General features: G+C 39.1%; 1 protein-coding gene across 1 annotated transcript; it reads left to right on the top strand.

Moving 5' to 3' along the window:
* The first annotated feature begins 14,307 nt into the window (after positions 1-14,307).
* LOC101837411 (neuropeptide Y receptor type 6) lies at positions 14,308-15,605 on the top strand. Its single transcript, XM_013112707.2, has one exon. It carries the CDS (start codon positions 14,413-14,415, stop codon positions 15,526-15,528), a length of 1,116 nt encoding a protein of 371 aa, XP_012968161.1. The 5' UTR covers positions 14,308-14,412; the 3' UTR covers positions 15,529-15,605.
* The last annotated feature ends 4,908 nt before the right edge of the window (positions 15,606-20,513 follow it).

The following is a 20,513-nucleotide window of genomic DNA, read 5'->3' as shown; positions in this document are numbered from 1 at the left end:
ATATATAAACACTAGAATTAACAGAGACATCTTGCTACGTGGACAATCACCTGAGGTTCCTCTGTAACTTTGGGGCATCCATCTTCAGCCCATAGGCCACAGTGTGTCTGGAAGACTTTTCAGCAAAGCAGGAAATTTCAAACTGTCCATCTGTATCTGGCAGCCTGACAGTCACTTTTCTGTGTCCTGCAGAAAGTCTCGTAGACTCTTCCATGAAGCAGGAACCCTGTAAGACTGAGTTCAGTAGTCACTTTCCTGTGGGTCCTGCATATCCAGTTTATACAGCAACAGCCAAACAGTCTAGGCAAGAGCAGTTTCTTGCCCAGATGACTAACCTTGCCACTTTGAAAGCAAACTCCATAACAAGTTTCTTCGATGCCCGTCTTCCTTTCAGATGTAATTGGTGCTGCCAGAAGCAGACATTTCTCATTGTCAAGAAAAACCCTAAACCATTTTAAATGCCATTTTCTGAAGGTCTTTGAAAGGTTTGAAGGGTATCTATCTATCTATTTATCTATCTCAAATATATTTCTGTATATCTAGAAAACCTAACTTACCTAACTATAAGTTCTGACTATCATAAGTAACTATCTATAGTCAGTATAAGCACAATACTTAATCAAGAGGAGAAATATACATATCACAAAACTGACCTTGAATTTGTATCAATAAATGAAAAACCATACGAATACAAAGTACTCATTTTCATACCATAATCCCCTTTTTCCTTTAAAAAGAGATTGGTTGTGATCATTAACCAATTATAAGCAACCCCATTCAAATGAAAACAAAGATTTATAAACAATATGGGGATTTAGACATCGATCATTCCAAACTGCTTCATGCTGGATGGGGGCACTGTTCATACCATGGGGATCATGATAAAACTCAGAAACTTGTATAAGTCCTTATTTTCAGAGTCTGTAAGACTGCATAATCTTAGCTGTCTCAATTGTTGGAACAGCTGGCCCACTGCTTCAGGGGTCTTGGTTCATCAAACCACAGAAGCATGGAAGGAATCCACAGCTTTTCATTTTATGTGGAAACAAAAAAAAAAACTCTTTCCCAAAGTAACATATCCTTATACTTAAATTTTGAAGTCAAGTCATTTTCAAAAAATATAAGTTGAATTAATTCAGCAGCATTTATAATTAAGTGTACTTTAGTAGTTTTTCCTTCCTTAGCAATCAAAAAACTGAAAAACATAATAGCATGCAGTATCCAGACTCTCTGTGTATTTTCCATCTTTACGTGGCTTATTTATTTATCTATTATTATTATTACTCTATTTTTTACTTTTATTTATCTATTTATTTCTCTGAGACAGGGTTTCTCTGGAAATCCTCCTGCCTCTGCCTCTGTAGCAAATCCTACCGGTGTGCGCCACCACAGCCGGCTTCTCTATTTACCACTATGCCTTTTCTTTTCTCTCTCAATCCTATGTATAGTTTTAAACACACTGTAAACCTTTAGAGGTTTTTCTTCATCTGAGTCTGACTTTACTGTAAATCTTTATGTTTTTCTGGCCACGTGTCTTATCTGTTAAAACTGCAGCTGTTTAAACTGCAGTTTTTCCAAGATGGCAGGCATAAGCGTGATTCCAGATCACTGTCTCAGTCTATGTTGACATCCAGCAAAAGCTGCCTGTTTGGAGATGTGGTCACTGCCACTTCCAGCTGTACCTACAACTTTTCAATTATTAGTAGAACCTCTTAAAAGAACCTTGCTGAGGTTTTTTGCTTGTTTATTTGTTTTTTTTTTGTTTTTTTCTTATGCTGAATCAGGAAGACTCCCTTAAGTGAGCCGCATGAGTCTCTGCTTGTCGCTAGCGAAACAGAGCCCACCTGAGAAATTGCTGCCACCAAGAACCCATGCTTTTCTCCGTTCTTTTGTTTCTAAAATTCCTTTAAAGCTTTTGTCATTTTATGTGGAAATTCATGATCCCACTCCTGATCACCGTGTGTGTAGTTCTGTTACCATTGCCATTGATATCTTTGGATGGTGTTCTCATTAGCTCCCATAGCTGCCTGACCAAGTTAATCTCCACTCCCAAATGGCAAAGGGGTTACAATTTTATGCCTGAAGAAAAAAATCAAACTAGGAAACTCCTTTGCAACTTTTACATTCTTGTTGCCTCTTCTTCCTATGTGACTCTGCAAAATGGTAACACATCTTTGTAATTTCTGTCAGGCCACTTGTTCTCTGTAACTTACTATTTTTAATTTATCCTTCAGCAAACACCACTGGCTGAGAGAACCCACACATACACACACCAACCAGAAAGAAATTCCTTACTGTCATTATAAGTATAAATGCTTAGAAGGCAACGTAAAGGTACATTTCCATCTACCTAATAAATCTAAAGCAGTTGCTTCCCCAATAGGGTCCATAGCCTTCCAGCCATGGGTTTCCATCATCCTCTCCAGTACCAGATGAGAATTCTGTATTATGGAGTGTGCCTGCAGTATAACCAGAAAGTTGTTTATTTCAGCAGTCCATACTACTGTTGCACCAACTGACGAATCTTGCCTGGCATCTTGGCAGTATACTAAAGAGAGTCCACAGCTCAGTAGAACAGTTGTTGACAATTATGTCCCATCAGCTTACATACTGTCTTCCTGACTCCGAAAGTCAACTGTCAGGGAGAGAGCAAATGTAGAACCATCCAACAGAGACTGATTCTCCCCTTTTAGTTAAAAATTTTCATAAAGCGTATCTTTATAATATTCTTTCCCCTTCCCACACCCCTCTCAGATCCTTCTGACTTAGCCAACTTCATAATCTTTTATCTCTCAAAAAAGTCAAAACAAACAAAAATAATAAGATAAAAAAATGCACACACAAAATGTATGTCTATTTCATGTTGAACAACTCCAGGACATGAGGCCTGACCTGTGGTGTAGTTGATATACCTCATAACACTTCACTAGAGAAAGCTAATTTTACCTTTCCAGCAGGTATCAATTATAATTCTTGGTTAGGAATGGAACTTTGTGTTATTTATGTATCCTTCTCAGTGCTAGTGTTTTTTTGTCTAGGTGAATTTGTGCAAGTCTTGTGCATGCTGTCAAAATCTCTGAGAATTCATATGTGCATCAAGCCTGATGTGTCTGGAAAATGCTATTTCCTTGGAGTAATCCACTACCTCTGGCCCTTACAATCTTCCTGTTTCCTCTTCTGCATGGACTAAATGCTCAAAGTCTCTTGCTCTCTGTGTATTTTCCAGTTGTGGAACTCTGTGATAAATACTACTGCCTGGAAGAGGAACTTCTCTGATGAGAGCTGCATGATTCAGTTGTGAGTATAGTATGGGCATAATATGCTATACTATGAGTATGGTAATATGGCATTAGGAGTCATTTTATAGCTATGTTCCTTTATCAGAATAACTGTAGTAGTTTTTACTCTCAGCCCATGACATATATAGCCATATATGCTGTTTGTAGAGGGCCTATGGGATCCCTCTGCCCAATGACTCAACAAGTTACACACCATTCCTGGCACTGGAAATTTTGCTTGGAAGCATAAAATGTCTGATTGGGACATTGTCTCTCCCATTATATGATGAGCCCAATTAAATTCCTATCATGTGCATATGTATTTTTGGAAGCTTCTACAATAGTAGGTTTCTACATGGCTGTTCAAATCACCCTTAGTATTAGTTGTTCCTCTCTTAGTCTCTCCTTTACCCTGTCTCCCATTCCTGTTCCTATTAAATACTACTATTCTAGTTTCCTCTTTAACTGTTCATAACACTATACTCTATTTCCCTTCCTTGGAATATCCCTTCCTCCTATTTGTTCTCTTATTATTCTGATTAAAGCACATATATCTAAATCTTATATCTAACATCCACATATAGGAGAAACCATTCAATATTTGTCCTTTGTGATCTGGATTATGTCACTCAGAATGATCATTTCTAGCTCCATACAAAACCAGAATATCTAAAATGAACATGAATAATGAAAGCACTGCTGGAGGTATCCCCATATTAAATTTTAAGTTGCATTACAGAGATATAGTAATAAAAACAGTATGGCATTGGCATAAAAATAGACACATTGTTTAATAATATAGAATTTAAGGCCCATAGCACAATTAAACACACCTACAGAAAACTGATTTTCTACAAAGAAGTAAAAAATACACACTGAATAAAAGATAACATCTCAACAAACTAGATGGCTGCAAGTAAAAAAATACAAATAGATACAAATCTCTCAGCCTACATAAAACTCAGCTCAAAATGAATTAAGGCCTTCAACTTACGACCTGATAGCCTGATTGTAATAGAAGAAAAAGTAGAAATAGGCTTGAACTCATTGGAACAGGAAAGGATTTTCTGACCTTAATAGCACAGGCACTGAGACAATTAACTAATAAATGAGACCTCATGAAGCTAACTGCAAAGCAACCGTCAACAGAAGAGGGAAAATCCTTACCAATTATACATTTTTTAATTTAATTTAAATTAGAAACAAGTTTGCTTCACATGTCAAACCCAGCTCCCTCTCCCTCCCCTCCTCTTCCACCCCCCTTCAACCCTCCCCAGATCTCTCCCCCAATCCCCACTCTACTCTCCAAGGAGGGTGAGGCCCTTCATGAGGGATCTCGAAAGTCTGTCATATGATCTGGGGCATGGCCTAGGCCCTCCCCCATGTGTCCAGCCAGAGACTGCATCCCTCCATGTGGAATGGGCTCCCAAAGTCCATCTGGATGACTAAATGCTGATATATTGACTGAGACCCCAAAGGATGCTGAGGCCTCCTCACTGACACCCATGTTCATGGAGTCCGGATCAGTCCCTTGCTGGCCTCTCAGCTATCAGTCTGGGGTCTATGAGCTCCCTCTTGTTCATGTCAGCTGTTTCTGTGGGTTTCCCTCGCCAAGTCATAACTCCTTTGACCATCACTCCTCCTCTCTGCAACTGGGTAAAAGGAGTTCAGTTCAGTGTTTAGCTGTGGGTGTCTGCCTCTGCTTCCTTCAGCTACTGGATGAAGGTTCTAGGGTGGCATACAAAGAAGCCATCAATCACTGTTATCAGGGAAGGGCATTTAAGGTAGCTTCTCCACTGTTGGTTAGATTGCCAGTTGGTGTCATCCTTGTAGGCCTCTGAGAGAAAGAGAGGGAGTGAAGAGAAGGGGAAAGGAAGACATGGGGGAGCAGGATAGTTGAGTAGGGGGAAGGTAGGGGGAAGAATAGAGGAGAGAAGGATGAGAGATACCATAATAGAAGAAGCCACTATAGGTTTGAATAGAGATTTGGTACTAGTGAGATGTCCAGAGGCCAATTATACATTTAACAGCAATTTAGTATCTTAAATACAAAAATCTTAAAACATGGCCATCAAGAAGAGAAACAACCTAATTTTAAAATGGGGCACAAAACTAAACAAAGAATCCTCAAATGATTAAATACCAGTAGCTGAGAAATACTTTTTAAAACGTTCAATATTCTTAGCTGTCAGGTAAATTCAAATTAAAACCACTCTGAGATTCCATCTTACCCCAGTCAGAATGGCCTAGAACAATAAAACAAAAGATAACTTGTGCTGGTGAATATATAGGCAAAGAGGAATACTTATTCGTGACTGGTGGGAATACAAGCATGTATAGCCACTAGGGAAATCAGGGTGGAGAGTCCTCACAAAAAGGTGAAAATCCATCAATGACAAGTTCCAGCTATTCACTTCTGGGTACACACTGAAAGGACTCTATACCCTACTACTGAGACACTTGTTCATCCATGTTCATTGCTGCTCTGTTCATAACCATCAAGAAATGGAAACAACCTACATGTCTGTCACCTGATAAATGAATAATGGAGATGAGGTACATTCACACAATGAAATATTCAGCTTGCAATCAAAATAATTTCTCACCTATTCAGATTTTTGAGTCTTTGTGTTAAAAAAAATGAGCAGTTACATTATTTAGTTTCTCCATTTCCACAGAGCTTGGGCTGATTCTGTCTTCTTCCATACTTTCTAGCCTCAAAAGCCAAGGCATGGATGCTTTCCCCTTTGCTTAAAATTACTTTCTAATTCAAGCAGTTCAGAGATAGAACACTCCCTGACTACCCTAAGTACTCAACACTGGCCATTAGTAAGCACCCCTACTTACCTGGTGAATCATGGATTTCCCTTCCCTTTGTATTAATTAGATCTAAGAAATATCTTCTATTATTTCTAGCTGGGCAGTGGTGGCACACGCCTTTAATCACAGCACTCGGGAGGCTGAGGCAGTAAGACCTCTGTGAATTTGAGGTCAGCCTGGTTGACAGATCTTCTATTATTTCTCATTTCCTTCCCCCTCATTGTCCAACTATTCCCAAGATTTCCAAGTTCTGAATTTCAGGAGGGGCATTTCAGCAGAGATGTAATTTTTTGCTCTACACACAAGGAATAAAAAGCCAGCCAATCCATCTGATCCTCTCTTTTGCCTAATTTACTCACTTTCCATAAAGACAGAGAGAGTATGAATTCCTGAGAGAGAGACAGAGAGAGAGAGAGAGAGACAGAGAGAGAAAGAGAGAGAGACAGAGACAGAGGGAGATACACTCATTATTGTTCTGGAGCCAACTTTAAGTGTCATGGCCCATGAAACATGGAGCTTGGCTACCCCATGTTTCCATGTTTCCATGTGGAAGAAGTTTCAGGAAGTCTTTTAGTAACAGAACAAAGCAATTCATAAGTCAAGGCAAGTTTAAAATACATTGAGAGGTACATCAGAGAGGCAGTTACAAGACCTTTCTAAATAGGTCTGGGATGTTACCTGATAACATTCTTAGCTTACCTAACTTAGCCCAACATAAGGTAATTAGGATGTGACCCTGCAACAATCCAGCTTCTCCACATCACTGTAGTTCTAATCAACCCAGCAGTCTTTGTGGACACAATTTCTTCTCACAAATTCTCATTTATAGTTCCACCTGTGTGCAAAGGATCACATCCTGTGCGTCCTGGGGATCACATATTATTTATTAAATATTATAAGTTTCCTAGTAGCTGGAAAGGCTCATTTCTAAGATCTGATGTAGGTGAGACTGAGTCTGGGACAGTTCACCAAACTTCAGGAAAAAAAATCTGGTAAAAAAACATTAGAAAATAATTTGTGATACAAATAAAAACTATTAGCCATCATGGTCCAGGTTTCACTTATTTTTCTTGTGTCCTTTGTATCTGATAGAGCATTTATTTGTGATATTTAATATGAGTACAGAAAATTGAAATAATCAAGAACATGGTTTGGCCTAATGGACTGAAGGTAACAGATGAAGGGAACATGTATTTTAATTAACCAACATTTTCATGAGAAGCAGTCTGCTTCTTCTAACAGTTTCTCAAGCACAAGTCATTTTCAGTGCTGACATTCATTTACAGCCATAAGCAGCTAGTTGCCAAAGTTTTAAATAAAAATCATATTTATGTCTGGTATAGTGGTACATAACTATAATATCAGTCATTAGCAGACAGAAACAAGAGGATCATGATCCCAGAATCAACCACAACCATCTAATAAGTTCAAAGCCAGCCCAGACTACATGATCCTCTGTCTCAAGACAGATTTTTTATTTATCTTTTTCTAAGAAATTCAGTGTTAATTTTAGTATTAAAAACTTTTGTATTAACTATGGCACAATGTAAAATGAAATCCACCTATTAAGTAAAAGTAAATTGTCTACAAGTAACTAATAATGTTTACTAATAATTTTCCAGGTATATTTGAATTAATTTTCCGATTTTCACAAAGCTATAGATTTTCAAATTGCACTCTTATTGTCGTCTCTGAAGATGCCAGAGAGTGACATTTGTGACATTTTCACGACATCCCTTAAGCAGCTGCAGCTGAGCTTCCCTGCTGCCAAGGTTCCTGACTCCTCCCTGCCTGCTCCTTGGTGGCCTGCAGCACCCCGTGGATGGCAGAACTCCATCTGCCCTGCCTGTGTACTGACTCCATCTACAGGGAGTAGCTCCTGAAGTGAAACTGCAGAGCACTTCCAGGAGAAATACATCAGCAGGGGAGAAGGAAGTGTTGGAACTTGGAGCCATAACTCACGTGGCATCCTTCTGCAGAGAAACAAACTTTAAAGTTATCAAGACTGAAGAATTCAAGCATGAGGAAGATGAAAAGACAGTAATAGAGCTGGGAATTTCTAACAGGTAAAAATTGGGAAGCAAGTTTGTGAGAAAATTTATAATCACATAAATATGGTTTTCAGATGTATTTTGTGATAAGATATTCTTGTTTTAAAGTATGAGATTCTCAAAAATTTAAAATTTCCTGCTTTCAATTTTAGTTGTATCAGTTGTGTTCTTGTTTTTGTTATCTGAAAAACAAATTATTAGCTTTAGAATGCACTATTGTAGAAAAATTTTAAGTTCCCAGAGCTACTATTTATACAATGAAGACTTAACTGCTTTTGTTTATTTGCTAGTAAGTAAACTTTAAATGCCAGTAACCTTATTTTCATTGGCAAAGCTAAGCCTTCTTTCTGGGACACATTTTGATGTGGTGCTGCTTTAAGAATTGAAGAATATAATATTCCTAAAATGACAAGCTCCCATTACATTTAAAAAAAGTAAAGCCAATTCAAACGATGTGTGGTGGCTGGATTTGAAGAGCAGCTCTGGGTGATAAAATGTGTCTGTTTTCCACTTATATGTGACATGAGCTGAGCAACTTGTGGAGTTCAAGACATAAAAAACATTTAAACTATTCCAGCAGAAAAAAATAAAAATGTGCATAGTAAACAAATATCAAATTATAAGATGCAACACACTTCTGTTAAAGGTAAATATAAAATTGAGTTTTTAATGGGCAGATAAACAGAATAAAGAAGTTTGCATAATGTTGAATGATCAGGCCAACTGAGCTTTTTAATACAACTATGAGTGAGTATGATTTGTTTCTTGATGATAACTGTGGATACACACTGTAGATCTGCATTCTTAGGAATGTACAAAATTCTAGTTTCATTTGTCTTCATAGAACAATTCATTTGACTAATTTTTAAACAAATTAAATGACCAAATACACAAAAATATGTCTTGGTAATGGTTTGAAATACACAGTTCTAGTTGATCATGAACAAGTCAGTGGGCTCTAGTTTCTATAGCATGTAAATCAAAAATGAATTGCCATTCCCATTAAAACAAGAGACTGTGAAGAGATCAGGTTAGACAACCTACCTTGTCAGTACATGAACGCTTGGTGAATTAACCAAAAAATGTGCAGTACTTTGAAAATCACTAATTCCCTAACAACTAAAGATTCTATTTCTATTAACAGAACTTGTATTCTTAGAAACTTAAGGGGGAAGAGTGAGTCCTGGAGAGAGAGAGAGAGAGAGAGAGAGAGAGAGAGAGAGAGAGAGAGAGAGAGAGAGAGAGAGAGAGAGAGAGAGAGAGAGAGAGGGAAGGAGGGAGGGAGGGAGGGAGGGAGGGAGGGAGGGAGGGAGGGAGAGAGAGTTGCAGAAAGCTCCTGCTCTGTTTTGAAAAATTAATAGTATAAAATGTAGAACTTAAAAGACATTTGTAGCAGGAAGCAGCAGAAAACAGTGGCAAGAACATGGAAGTCTGACAGCCAGGTGTCTGAGCTGTGGTCACAGTAGCGTCTGCCAAGTGAGAGGCATGCAGAAGGATCACTATCAAGTAAAGGAGTTTAGAGTTCCATTCTAACAAAACAAAGTTCTAAATAATTTTAAATATGCTTTTGTTCTCCTTAACTGTGTTCCATAGTTAAGAAAAGAGGAAAAAGAAATTTAAAAAGGACAGACAGATAGAACGTGGGGGAGTTAGTGATAAGAAAAGAACAGAGTGACCAAGAGCAAACACACACAAATTCTACACAGAACTTCTCTTTCCTCCCCAAAAGAAGTGTGTTAATGAAAAAAAGACAAATACACTCTTAACAAAAAGATACCCAGATATGTTCATGGAGATTTTCATAGAGTAGTGCTCTTATTTTGTTCATCCTGAAATACATAAACATAAAATATTTTAAATTAACTTAAGGTGAAGTTATTACACCACAGACATAAATGAAGCAAGTCAAGGTAGGCACTCCGTGATCAAGATATAACCAAGCTGAAGGTTGGAGAATACCTCTGTTTTATATTACCCTTAGATTGAGCAAAATGTCATCTGTTCCTTTGAAATCTCACATCTCTCCTCCATTTCCAACTGAGCAACCCAAGATGAACATCCCTAAAATAGAATTGTATCCTAAGAATTTTTTATGAACTTGAGCTCAGCATTACTCTGCTTCCAGATAAGCAGGATTTACACAGTTAAACTTCAGAGTTACCAATTATGTACACTGAAAAGCCAGTGGTGCAATTTGAAGGCCATATTTAGGGATCTCACTACTATCTTTGAGCTGTGCAGAGGGCACTGGGCAAGGCAGCTCTTGAATTCACCCCTGAGTCCCTCCCAGATGAAGCTCATCCAGTGCTTTTCTGGCTTTTCTAAGCTCTAAGTCTCTCTAGGAGTTTATAGACCTGAGAGCATTTTTTCCTCGAATCCTAATCTACACAGCCTTGTACCTGCTGTTGCAGGATGGTGAGCACCCCAATCCACTGTGAAAACATCAGTAAGAAGGGGCAAAACTAAAGGCTGCCGTTATTTACTCCTTTCTCTGTTGCCCATCTACTAGGGACTCCGTAAAGCTCTGTAGATTTTCACATCTGTAAGGAAAAAGCTGTTATCAGAGCTGTCTTCACAGGATTCATAGAAAGTGAGTTTTTGCTTTTTTGTAAGTTTTTATTTACATTAAAAACAATCTTGTTTTACATACCAATCCCAGTTCCCTCTCCCTCCCATCCTCCCAAACCCCCAACAATCCCCCTTCCTACCCCCCCATCCACTCCCCAGGGAGAGTGAGGCCTCCCATGGGGGATCATCAAAGTCTGTCACATCATTTGGGGTAGGACCTAGGCCCTGTCCTGTGAATCTAGACTGAGAAATTATCCCTCCATAGGAAATGGGCTCCCAAAGCCCATTCCTACACTAGGGATAAATACTGGTTCCACTGACAGAGGCCCCATAGATTTCCCAGGCCTGCCAACTGACTCTGAGGTTCAGGAGGCCTACTTCTGTCAGAGTGGGGTCTGTGAGCATCTCAGGTCAGCTCTTTCTGTGGGTTTCCCAGTATGGTCTTGATCCCTTTGCTCATCACTCCTCCCTCTCTGCAACTGGATTCCAAGGGTTCAGCTCAGTTTTTAGCTGTGGGTGTCTGCTTCTGCTTCCATCAACCACTGGATGAAGGCTCTAGGATAGCATATAAGGTGTCATCAATCTTATTATCAGGGAAGGGCATTTAAGGTAGCCTCTCCACTGTTGCTTAGATTCTTAGTTGTGGCCATCCTTGTGGATCTCTGAACATTTCCCTGGTGCCAAATTTCTTTTTAAACCTATAATGGCTCCCTCTATGAAGGTGTCTCTTTTCTTGCTTCCTCCTCTATCATTTTTTACGGACAATAATAACTGTAGAGAAAATCACTTACATACGACATTGATGAGCTTGTTTGGCTCCAGCTAATTTCTTGTGTCTTTTGAGATTTGGTTTTTCTGTAAACTAGATAGAGCTAGAACATGCCCACCCCTTCTCACAAAATGGGATGCTGGAGATATAAACCATACAGCAGATAGAAAAGCACTCCAGTGGCTGGAGGGTGGAGGCCAGATCAATTCTGCCCAAGTAACTGGCACAATCAACAATGTAATAATGAGTAGTGTTTAGCAGTTTATGAAATGTTTCCAAGATATCGTTTCATTGGCCCTTATACAAAGATGTGAAATGAAGAGGCCATTTTTAAAATTTAATTTGACTAATGAATAAACTGAACACTATAGGAGTGGCTACTAGCTAGCAGCAGTTATGTCCTCTTCAAAGAATTCCCACGCACGCTAGCACAGCAGACTGCATATGTAGTTACTTCCCATCTCCTTTTCATTCCTTTCCCCTCCAAGTGAATTTTGCCTGGTGGGAAGCCTTTGATTAGCAATCAAAGCTTTCTATTTCTCACCTATACTTAAAGTCTATTGACTGACATGAAGCACTTAAATACATTTTGAAATTTCCCTTCAGTCAATATCTGTTAACTTCAGCTCTGTAGAAACCCTGAATCATCTAAGCCCTAAACCTTTATTTTGATGTTTTTAAACATTGCTATTTCTCCTGTCACCACATTGCCAACAAGTCCCCTGAGGCTTCCTTTATAAAGTATACAGTGTTTCTCAATGGCTCCTATTCATCTGTGGTATTTTTACGGTGTTTTTCATTGTGGCGTTTATTGTACAGACAAAAGTATTCTCGGGGTGCTTTCTGTCCAGCAGCAATCTTTGAGGCCTTTGAGCTCAGGGAAGAGCAGGCCAAAGTAATTTCACACTGCAAAGAAAGGTTCATCCCCTCCCATTCCTGTTGCTCAGTTTCCTTTATCAATTTTATTTATGTTTTTTTTCCTCAGATTCCTGAAGAATCAACCAATGTGAGGAGGTTTATCATCCCTCCCCTCTACCCTCCTTCCATATGTCCTCTTTAGGATGGAAATATGAAACCTCACTGTTTATTCTTAGTTCATTAAGCTTGTGATATCTCCTGATGTGAATAATTCCACTGAATACAACCACTCTAAACTATGTTGAGCTGGACATTAGATGAAACCTGGAGGAAAACAGAAATTGATGCATAGGGTCTTTTAAAAAGTTAATTCTAAGTAGTAGATGTCTGTGCATTTAATTCCTTCTTTGATTCTCAAAATCTGAGCAGAGTCCCAAACATGGTTCAGTTGCATCATCTTACATAATCTTCACACAGCTAAGACAGACAGGCATTATTTACTCCCAATTTTCAGATAGGAATCTGATGTAAGTCATTTCCACTAATGCTCTTGGATATATCCAATCTGTGGCCTGCAGGCTACAAGTGGCTGACAGTAGCTATGAGAATGTTATAACACAAAATCATAAACATGCTTTTAAAATTATAAGACTTTTTTCCAATTTTTGGTAACTTAATCACATTGTTCTCAATCATGAACTTGGTAGATGACAATGCTGTGTTCTAGGGTCAAAAGTTGGAACACATTTGCCTGGAATCTGTCTTGGTCCACTTCCTTTGTGCTGCTGTAAGGGATACCATAGTTATGTAATTTATAAACAACAGAAACTCATTTCTCCTAGTTCTGGTCTCTATTAAGTTCAGGATCAGTGTGTCAGCAAGTTCAGGTATGGTGAAGACCACTGTCTGCTTCCCAGGATGATGCTTCTGTAGAGGATACAAGTACTGAGTCCTTACATGTAGAGGGACAAAAGCAGCAAACTCTTGATAGATGGAGGCATACATGTGTTCATGCATGCATGCATGCATAAGTGCATGGTGGATGGATTTTTGTAGCAGATGGAACACAAATCCTTGTACATATTAAGTGAGCACTCTACCTCTATGCTACATGCTTAGGCCTTATTCACTTTTATGTGGCATTAATCCATAATGGGAAAGACCATTTGGCCTACTTAAAGTCCCACCTCCTAATATTGTTACTGTGAGTATCAGCCATGAGTTTGGAAGTAAAGACAAACACACTGTGACAGATACAAATCCAAACACAATCTTCTGGCCTCCACAGTACAATCTCTACATTAGTAACTTGCACCGTCTATTATATGAAGAAGGTAGATATTCATATGATCCTGACAAAATAGGCAGAAAGGCAGAAGTTAAAGAAGATGGAAATATATATATATATATATATATATATATATATATATAACTTCATAGTTATACCTGGGTGTTGTCACATTTTTGTCTTATTCAAGTAACTTACTCATAAGACTAATACAATGTTTGCATGAAGTGAGAGGAGAACGTGGCTAAGCAGAGACCCACTTACCTCATGTCCACATCCTCAGGAACATTGTCTTCTTTATAGAATTGTCTCTATTGTTAGCAGTAGCATAGATATTGTTAAGATTCTGTGGCTGGAGATGTAGCTCCCTTGATAGAATGCTTGCCTCACATACATGAAGTCCCAGGTTCTATTCCCAGGAATACATAAAATCTTGTGTGATGATGAATGCCTGTAATCCCTGCACTTAGGAGATGAAGGCAGGAGGAGCAGAAGTTCAAGGTCAACTTTTCATGCATAGCAAGTTTGAGGAAAGCTTAGGCTATATGAGACTCTCTCTAAAAAAACAGAAACTTACATTAATTCTCTGGTTTCTGTTTGATTTTTAGGATCTCAAGTGTATGCTGACATCATTCACGTTTCCACCAAATAGAGACAGAGATCAGGAAGATTAGAGGCACTGATTAGTTTCAGAGCCAGGGGTCCCTCAAGAACTGATGACCAAACATCCACCGATGATACAAGCAAGCTTAGAAAACCTCTTATTACAATCCTGACATAATGGAAGTGCCCCCATACCAACCAGCTCCTAATAAAACCAGCGCCAAGAGCAACGACTCTGCATTTTTCTACTTTGAGTCCTGTCAACCCCCTTTTCTAGCCATACTTTTGTTACTCATAGCATATACTGTGGTCCTAATCATGGGCATTTTTGGAAATCTCTCTCTTATCATCATCATCTTTAAGAAGCAGAGAGAAGCTCAAAATGTTACTAACATACTGATTGCCAATCTGTCCCTCTCCGACATCTTGGTGTGTGTCATGTGCATCCCTTTCACCGTCATCTATACTCTGATGGACCACTGGATATTTGGGAACACCATGTGTAAACTCACTTCCTATGTGCAAAGTGTCTCCATCTCCGTGTCTATATTCTCCCTTGTCTTGATTGCTGTTGAACGACATCAGCTGATTGTGAACCCCCGTGGCTGGAAGCCCAGGGTATCTCATGCCTACTGGGGCATCATCTTGATTTGGCTCATTTCCCTTTCATTGTCTATTCCCTTATTCCTTTCCTACCACCTCACCAATGAGCCCTTTCACAATCTCTCCCTCCCTAGTGACATCTACACCCACCGGGTAGCCTGTGTGGAGATCTGGCCTTCCAAACTGAACCAACTCCTCTTTTCCACATCACTATTTATGCTCCAGTATTTTGTCCCTCTGGGTTTTATTCTTATCTGCTACCTGAGGATTGTTATCTGCCTCCGAAAAAGAACTAAGAAGGTGGACAAGAGGAAGGAAAATGAAGGCCGCCTCCATGAGAACAAGAGGATAAATGTGATGTTGATTTCTATTGTAGTGACTTTTGGCGCCTGCTGGCTGCCCTTGAACATCTTCAATGTCATCTTTGACTGGTATCATGAGATGCTGATGAGCTGCCACCATGACCTGGTATTTGTAGTTTGCCACTTGGTTGCTATGGTTTCTACATGCATAAACCCTCTCTTTTATGGCTTTCTCAACAAAAATTTCCAGAAGGACCTAATGACGCTTATTCACCACTGTTGGTGCATGGCACCTCAGGAAAGATACGAAAATATCGCCTTGTCCACTATGCACACGGATGAATCCAAGGGATCATTAAGACTGGCTCACATAACCACAGGGGTATAGAAACTAGTAACCAAAACCAAAGCCCCTCTGAAAAGGAAGAGAGGAAAGGAAGACCATGGAATAAGGTGAGATGCAGAGGAAGCCAGCGTTAAACACAGTTTTGCTTTAGGTTAACCATGTCTATCCCATTCATCTACAGAACACACAGAGATGTATCCCCACCTTTGATTTTTTTCCCTTGGAAGAATAATCACCCAAGAAGCCTATCCACAATTGCTGTGATAAAGAGCAAAGAAGAGAAAGCAGATAACAAGGATAGCAGAGATGACTGGGATACAAAGTTCCTGCTATTCACTGAAAGAGTCATAACATTATTAGCTGTGCTACAACCAATAAAACCCATGCTATGCCTCCTTCACATCAAAGCAATTCTACTTTCAGATGAAACTGTAACTTGCAATCACATGACTATTCAATTAATTAGTTAAATCAGAAAACACAGTGTTATAATTTATTAGTTAATTGTATTTTATTATAGTTGAAAATAGGTTTTTACATTTAGACTGAACATTGTAGTTATAATTAATTTTTCTGTCTGAATCAGATCCTTAACTTGAGATAACATTACATTTCTCCTTACTAATAATGATATTTTAAGACTAGGAAAACTGGTTACAGATTCATTAGCACTCTAATTATGCCAGATATCATTTTAATTAATGAATGACCTATATCAATAGATTTCATTACAAAATGGCCTTTTATCTTGATGCCTTTGTGTTTATTAAATAGGAGTCATTATAACTTTGTTAACTGGAAGATTTTATTAAGAGCAACATTATAATTAACTACAACATCTCAGAAAATATCATCTCTCTCAATAGTAAACATTATAAAAGGATCCATTTTACATAGGACCATGAGCTAGATTATTTGTAACAAGATAATTGACCTATTGTTTCAATAGCTGTCAAGGAGACCTTTATTAAATCACACAGCTTGGCTATTTCCTTAGTTAGACATCCCTGATACCTATTAAATTTGGACTGCAGCCTATTTGTACTGTAAATAAATGCAAATTTGTTTTCTTTTGAGTAAATATTCTCATAATACCTGTGATTTTTTTCCAACTCTTGGACTACTATCACGCCTTCCCCATATCTCCTTCCTTCCACCTTTTCCTATTCTCAGCAGAACTTGTATTCTCTGCCATTTGAGGATGGATGAACCACAGAAACAGTGCAGGACACCCAAGTGAACTAAACAATGAGCTTCTCTCCTTACCCATTCTACCTCTTCTCGTAGAGGAAGTTCTGTAATAAATGTTCAACATGATCATTTTCTTACTTAGTAAAGAAATGCTAACCCTAGTTTCATTGCAACACAGCACTGCTCAAATTACTAAAAGCAGAGAAAGAACTAGACAAAAACTATTAGTGTTCCCTCTCCTGACCCACAAGGCACCATCTCCTCCACCTGAACTCACCTTGCTTCCATAAAAAGAGTGGTTTTTCTTCTACTCTGCTTCTTTTACTTGTTTTTCCCCCAACATAAGAATTTCTTGTATAATTGTTTTATTTTTCTCATTTACTATTTTTACATTTTATACACAAATATTTGAGTAAAAATAGAAAATAACTGTTTTATATAAAATTACAAAAAACAATGAAATACATAATTGTTATTATGCTAGTATAAGTGTCTTTATTTAAAGAGTAAAAAAACGTATGCAAAACTTCTCCTCCCTTCTACAAAAGACTGAGAATGCTTTTTTCTTGGTAATAAGTGAAATATTGAAATAACATTTTATAAGCTTTAGATCTGAAGACATTAAGTCAGTTACAGGTTTGTTTTACAGTTATAAATTTTAAAACGTTTTTGTGCTGTCTCAAGTATATACTAGTTCTTTATAAAAGGCAGTAGCATAAATGGCAAATGCAGAAAACGACAGAACTTGCCAAAAATATTTGTAGGTGCACTCCTTAAAAGAAATAACCATACTCGGGCATCCCCATTTATCTCAGGAGAAAAATTAAATATTTCTTCCTAAATTATTTACATGGATGGAAACCAGAATGAGTGTAACCAGTTAACTGATCATGCGGAGATCAAGGGCACACAGCAACTCTGCCTAACTGGCTGGACTTTTCCACGGCCAACACAACATTCAGACTTCAGGCTAGCACACAGAGAAAATGAGCTCCATGAAAACATCACATGGAAAAGCTGTCTTAAAACAAAAGTGAACGCTTCCTTAATTCTTGAACTTACAAGGTACGAAAGATGGTCAAACAACTGTATGTTCTTTTTATTTGACTGTACCTTAAATTCTATGAAAAGTGTATGACAAAACTGAGCAAATATTTTCTTTCACAACATGAGTTGTTTTTAATAAAAGACTAGCAAACTGTGGCCACATAAGGACAACAAATATTTTATATCTGAGTGGAGACAGAGTAACAGCTTGAGTCAAGGAGAAAACCTCTCATTTCCTGTATGAAGGCACATAGAAGGAGCTGAAGAGGATGAGCATCTCACGTCTGAGAACTCTGTTCAAATAATGACTAAAACAAAATCTACAAGAGAAAGAAAATCTACAGAATAGTTTTATTTTTAAGCAGAGCATTTGAAAATGCTTAACCACATTTTCAGAACCTAGAAATGCAGACGTTCCTTTCCTTTAAAACTTACATTTCTACAAAAGAAACACAAAGCCTGTCGTCAACATCGCATCTCGTAAACATTTCCCCTGCAGATCCTCAAGCTCTCCATGTTCTATGGAAACATCCCGTTTGGAAACAGTGACTGATGGTAGGCCCCATGGTGTAACAGTTAACACTCTGGACTTCGTTACTTGTCTTTTAAACTTTTCTTAAGCTTATAAAATAGAAGTCTCTAACACTGTAACAACTGTCGATTGTCTTGTTTTGTTTTGTTTTAACTTTGGAAAGTAACGAAGGAAAGGAAAGTCTGGAAGATGAGACCTTGCTCTGTATGCAGGCTGTCCTCTAACACAGGGCAACAGACCTGCGGCGGTTTTTGTCCTGAGCCACCACATCAAGCTCTCCAGTTTTCAAAGGGCTGTCCATTAAGACAGGGAGAGAAGAGCCATCTGAGAGCTGGACTGGGGAAACCTGGGCTCACACATGCTCTGGCAGGCCCCGACTGGCTGGGTGTATGTAAAAGAGATGTTCAATGGGCTTGATCAGGAGAGCTGCTGGATTTGGGTAGGGGAACAAAAAGCCTGCCAAAACCCATGGAGAGTTCTGGATCAGGGCTGACCATCGGGACTACCTCTCGTGTGACCATGGAATGAGTCTAAAGGAAAGATGGGAAATCCCCTGTTAGTTCCCAGCTTGGATGAGCACCAGGCCAAAGGAGTCAGTGTGTGACTCCTGAAAGTCTTAGCCTGTGGCTGTTTAAACTCTGCTCTGTCTCTGTTCATAGCTGGGGGCTGTCCCAGCTGCAAGGGGAAGCTTTGATCACGTGCTATTTCCCTTCCTGCCACTGCGGCCACTGAGAGGTGGGCACTAGGCTGGGACTAGAGAACTGTGCCATGAGACCTGACACTGACATACTGATTTAATTCCTTCGGAAACACATATTCAGAGTGGCCTTGTTAGATCATAGAGTGCTTTTGTTGTTAATTTTCTTAAAGGACCGTCTACAGTGTTTTTAATAAGGCTGCATTAGCTCAAGGGTTCTGAAAGTTTTCCTTTCATTTGGCCACACTGAAAGCTACCTATAGGAAAATTAACACCAACTAAATACAGAGCTGACGTCGAAGGTGGAATTAACTTACTTTTCAGCCAGCCACAAGTAAGGAAGAATACTGGGGAAGGGATCCAAGAGACAAAAAAAAAAGTTCCAGGCGGTGTTCAGGAATTCCTCCCAGAAGTCAGAGGTGCGATAAAGAAGGTAAATGCTTCTTGCAAGCTGACAAGGTCTCTTTCCCTCGTTTATGTGCCCAAATCAAATTCACAGCTGAGGCTGGGACATTTCTCTCCTGAGAGAAATGAAAGGCATGGAGTGGTGGACCCCCTGAAACTGGTGGCTGACTAGTCCCTGCCTTTCTCCATGTCATGTAGCTAAACCGGTTCTTTTGAGCTCACCTAAGAACTGGAGACCTTTTCCTACATTTTTATTCTTTTTCTACCAGTTTCTCACTGCACCCCCCCCCATGGATTTGTTAGGACTAGACAAAGAAAAAGAGCTTTGGAAACTGAAAGCGATTTTGAAAATTATTTTCTCAGTACAATAATAAATCCCCTTTTATGATTATACATGTTTATAAATACATACATACATGTGTGTGTGTGTGTGTGTGTGTGTGTGTCCCTTGAGTTCATTGAGTACAGCAATGTATGTCTTCCTCACTTTGGTTATTCCAAGGCCAACTATAGGAGCATCAGCCACAAACTGTTCAGTGAATATCTATAGACTACAGACATTGAATAACATGGGACCGCAGATCTTTGTTTGAAAGTGGAGTGTGGACTTGAGTATAAAGAAAGGTCTACACTTCCCTAGCTTCAGTGCCTGAGGGAGTAGATGCCAAACAGCTATTGAATTGCAGCCTTCATGAAATCACTGATGACAGGAAGACAAACAAAACCACATACACTGGGGAAACCCACAGATACAGCTGACCTGAAGAAGGGGGAGCTCATGAACCCCAGACTGATAGCTGGGAAACCAGCATAGGATAGATTCAGACCTTCTGATCATGGGTGACTGGAGGCCTGGGCAATCTATGGGGCCTCTGGCAGTAGATCAGTCTTTATCTCTAGTATATCAATGGACTTTGAGAGCCCATTCCACACAGAAGGATATTCTCAGCCTAGACACATCGGGGAGGGTCTAGGCCCTGCTCCAAATAATATGACAGACTTTGAAGATCCCCCATGGAAATCCTCACACACACATCCCGGGGAGCAGAAAGGGGATGGAATAGGGGCATTGGTGGGGGTATGGGAGGATGGGAGGGAGAGGGAACTGGAATTGGCATGTAAAAACAGCTTGTTCCTAATTTAAATTTAAAAATA

Source organism: Mesocricetus auratus, unplaced genomic scaffold (assembly GCF_017639785.1).
Source record: "Mesocricetus auratus isolate SY011 unplaced genomic scaffold, BCM_Maur_2.0 Super-Scaffold_6730, whole genome shotgun sequence".
In the NCBI taxonomy this organism is placed as follows: domain Eukaryota; kingdom Metazoa; phylum Chordata; class Mammalia; order Rodentia; family Cricetidae; genus Mesocricetus; species Mesocricetus auratus.
This window is presented reverse-complemented; position numbering and strand designations above follow the sequence as displayed.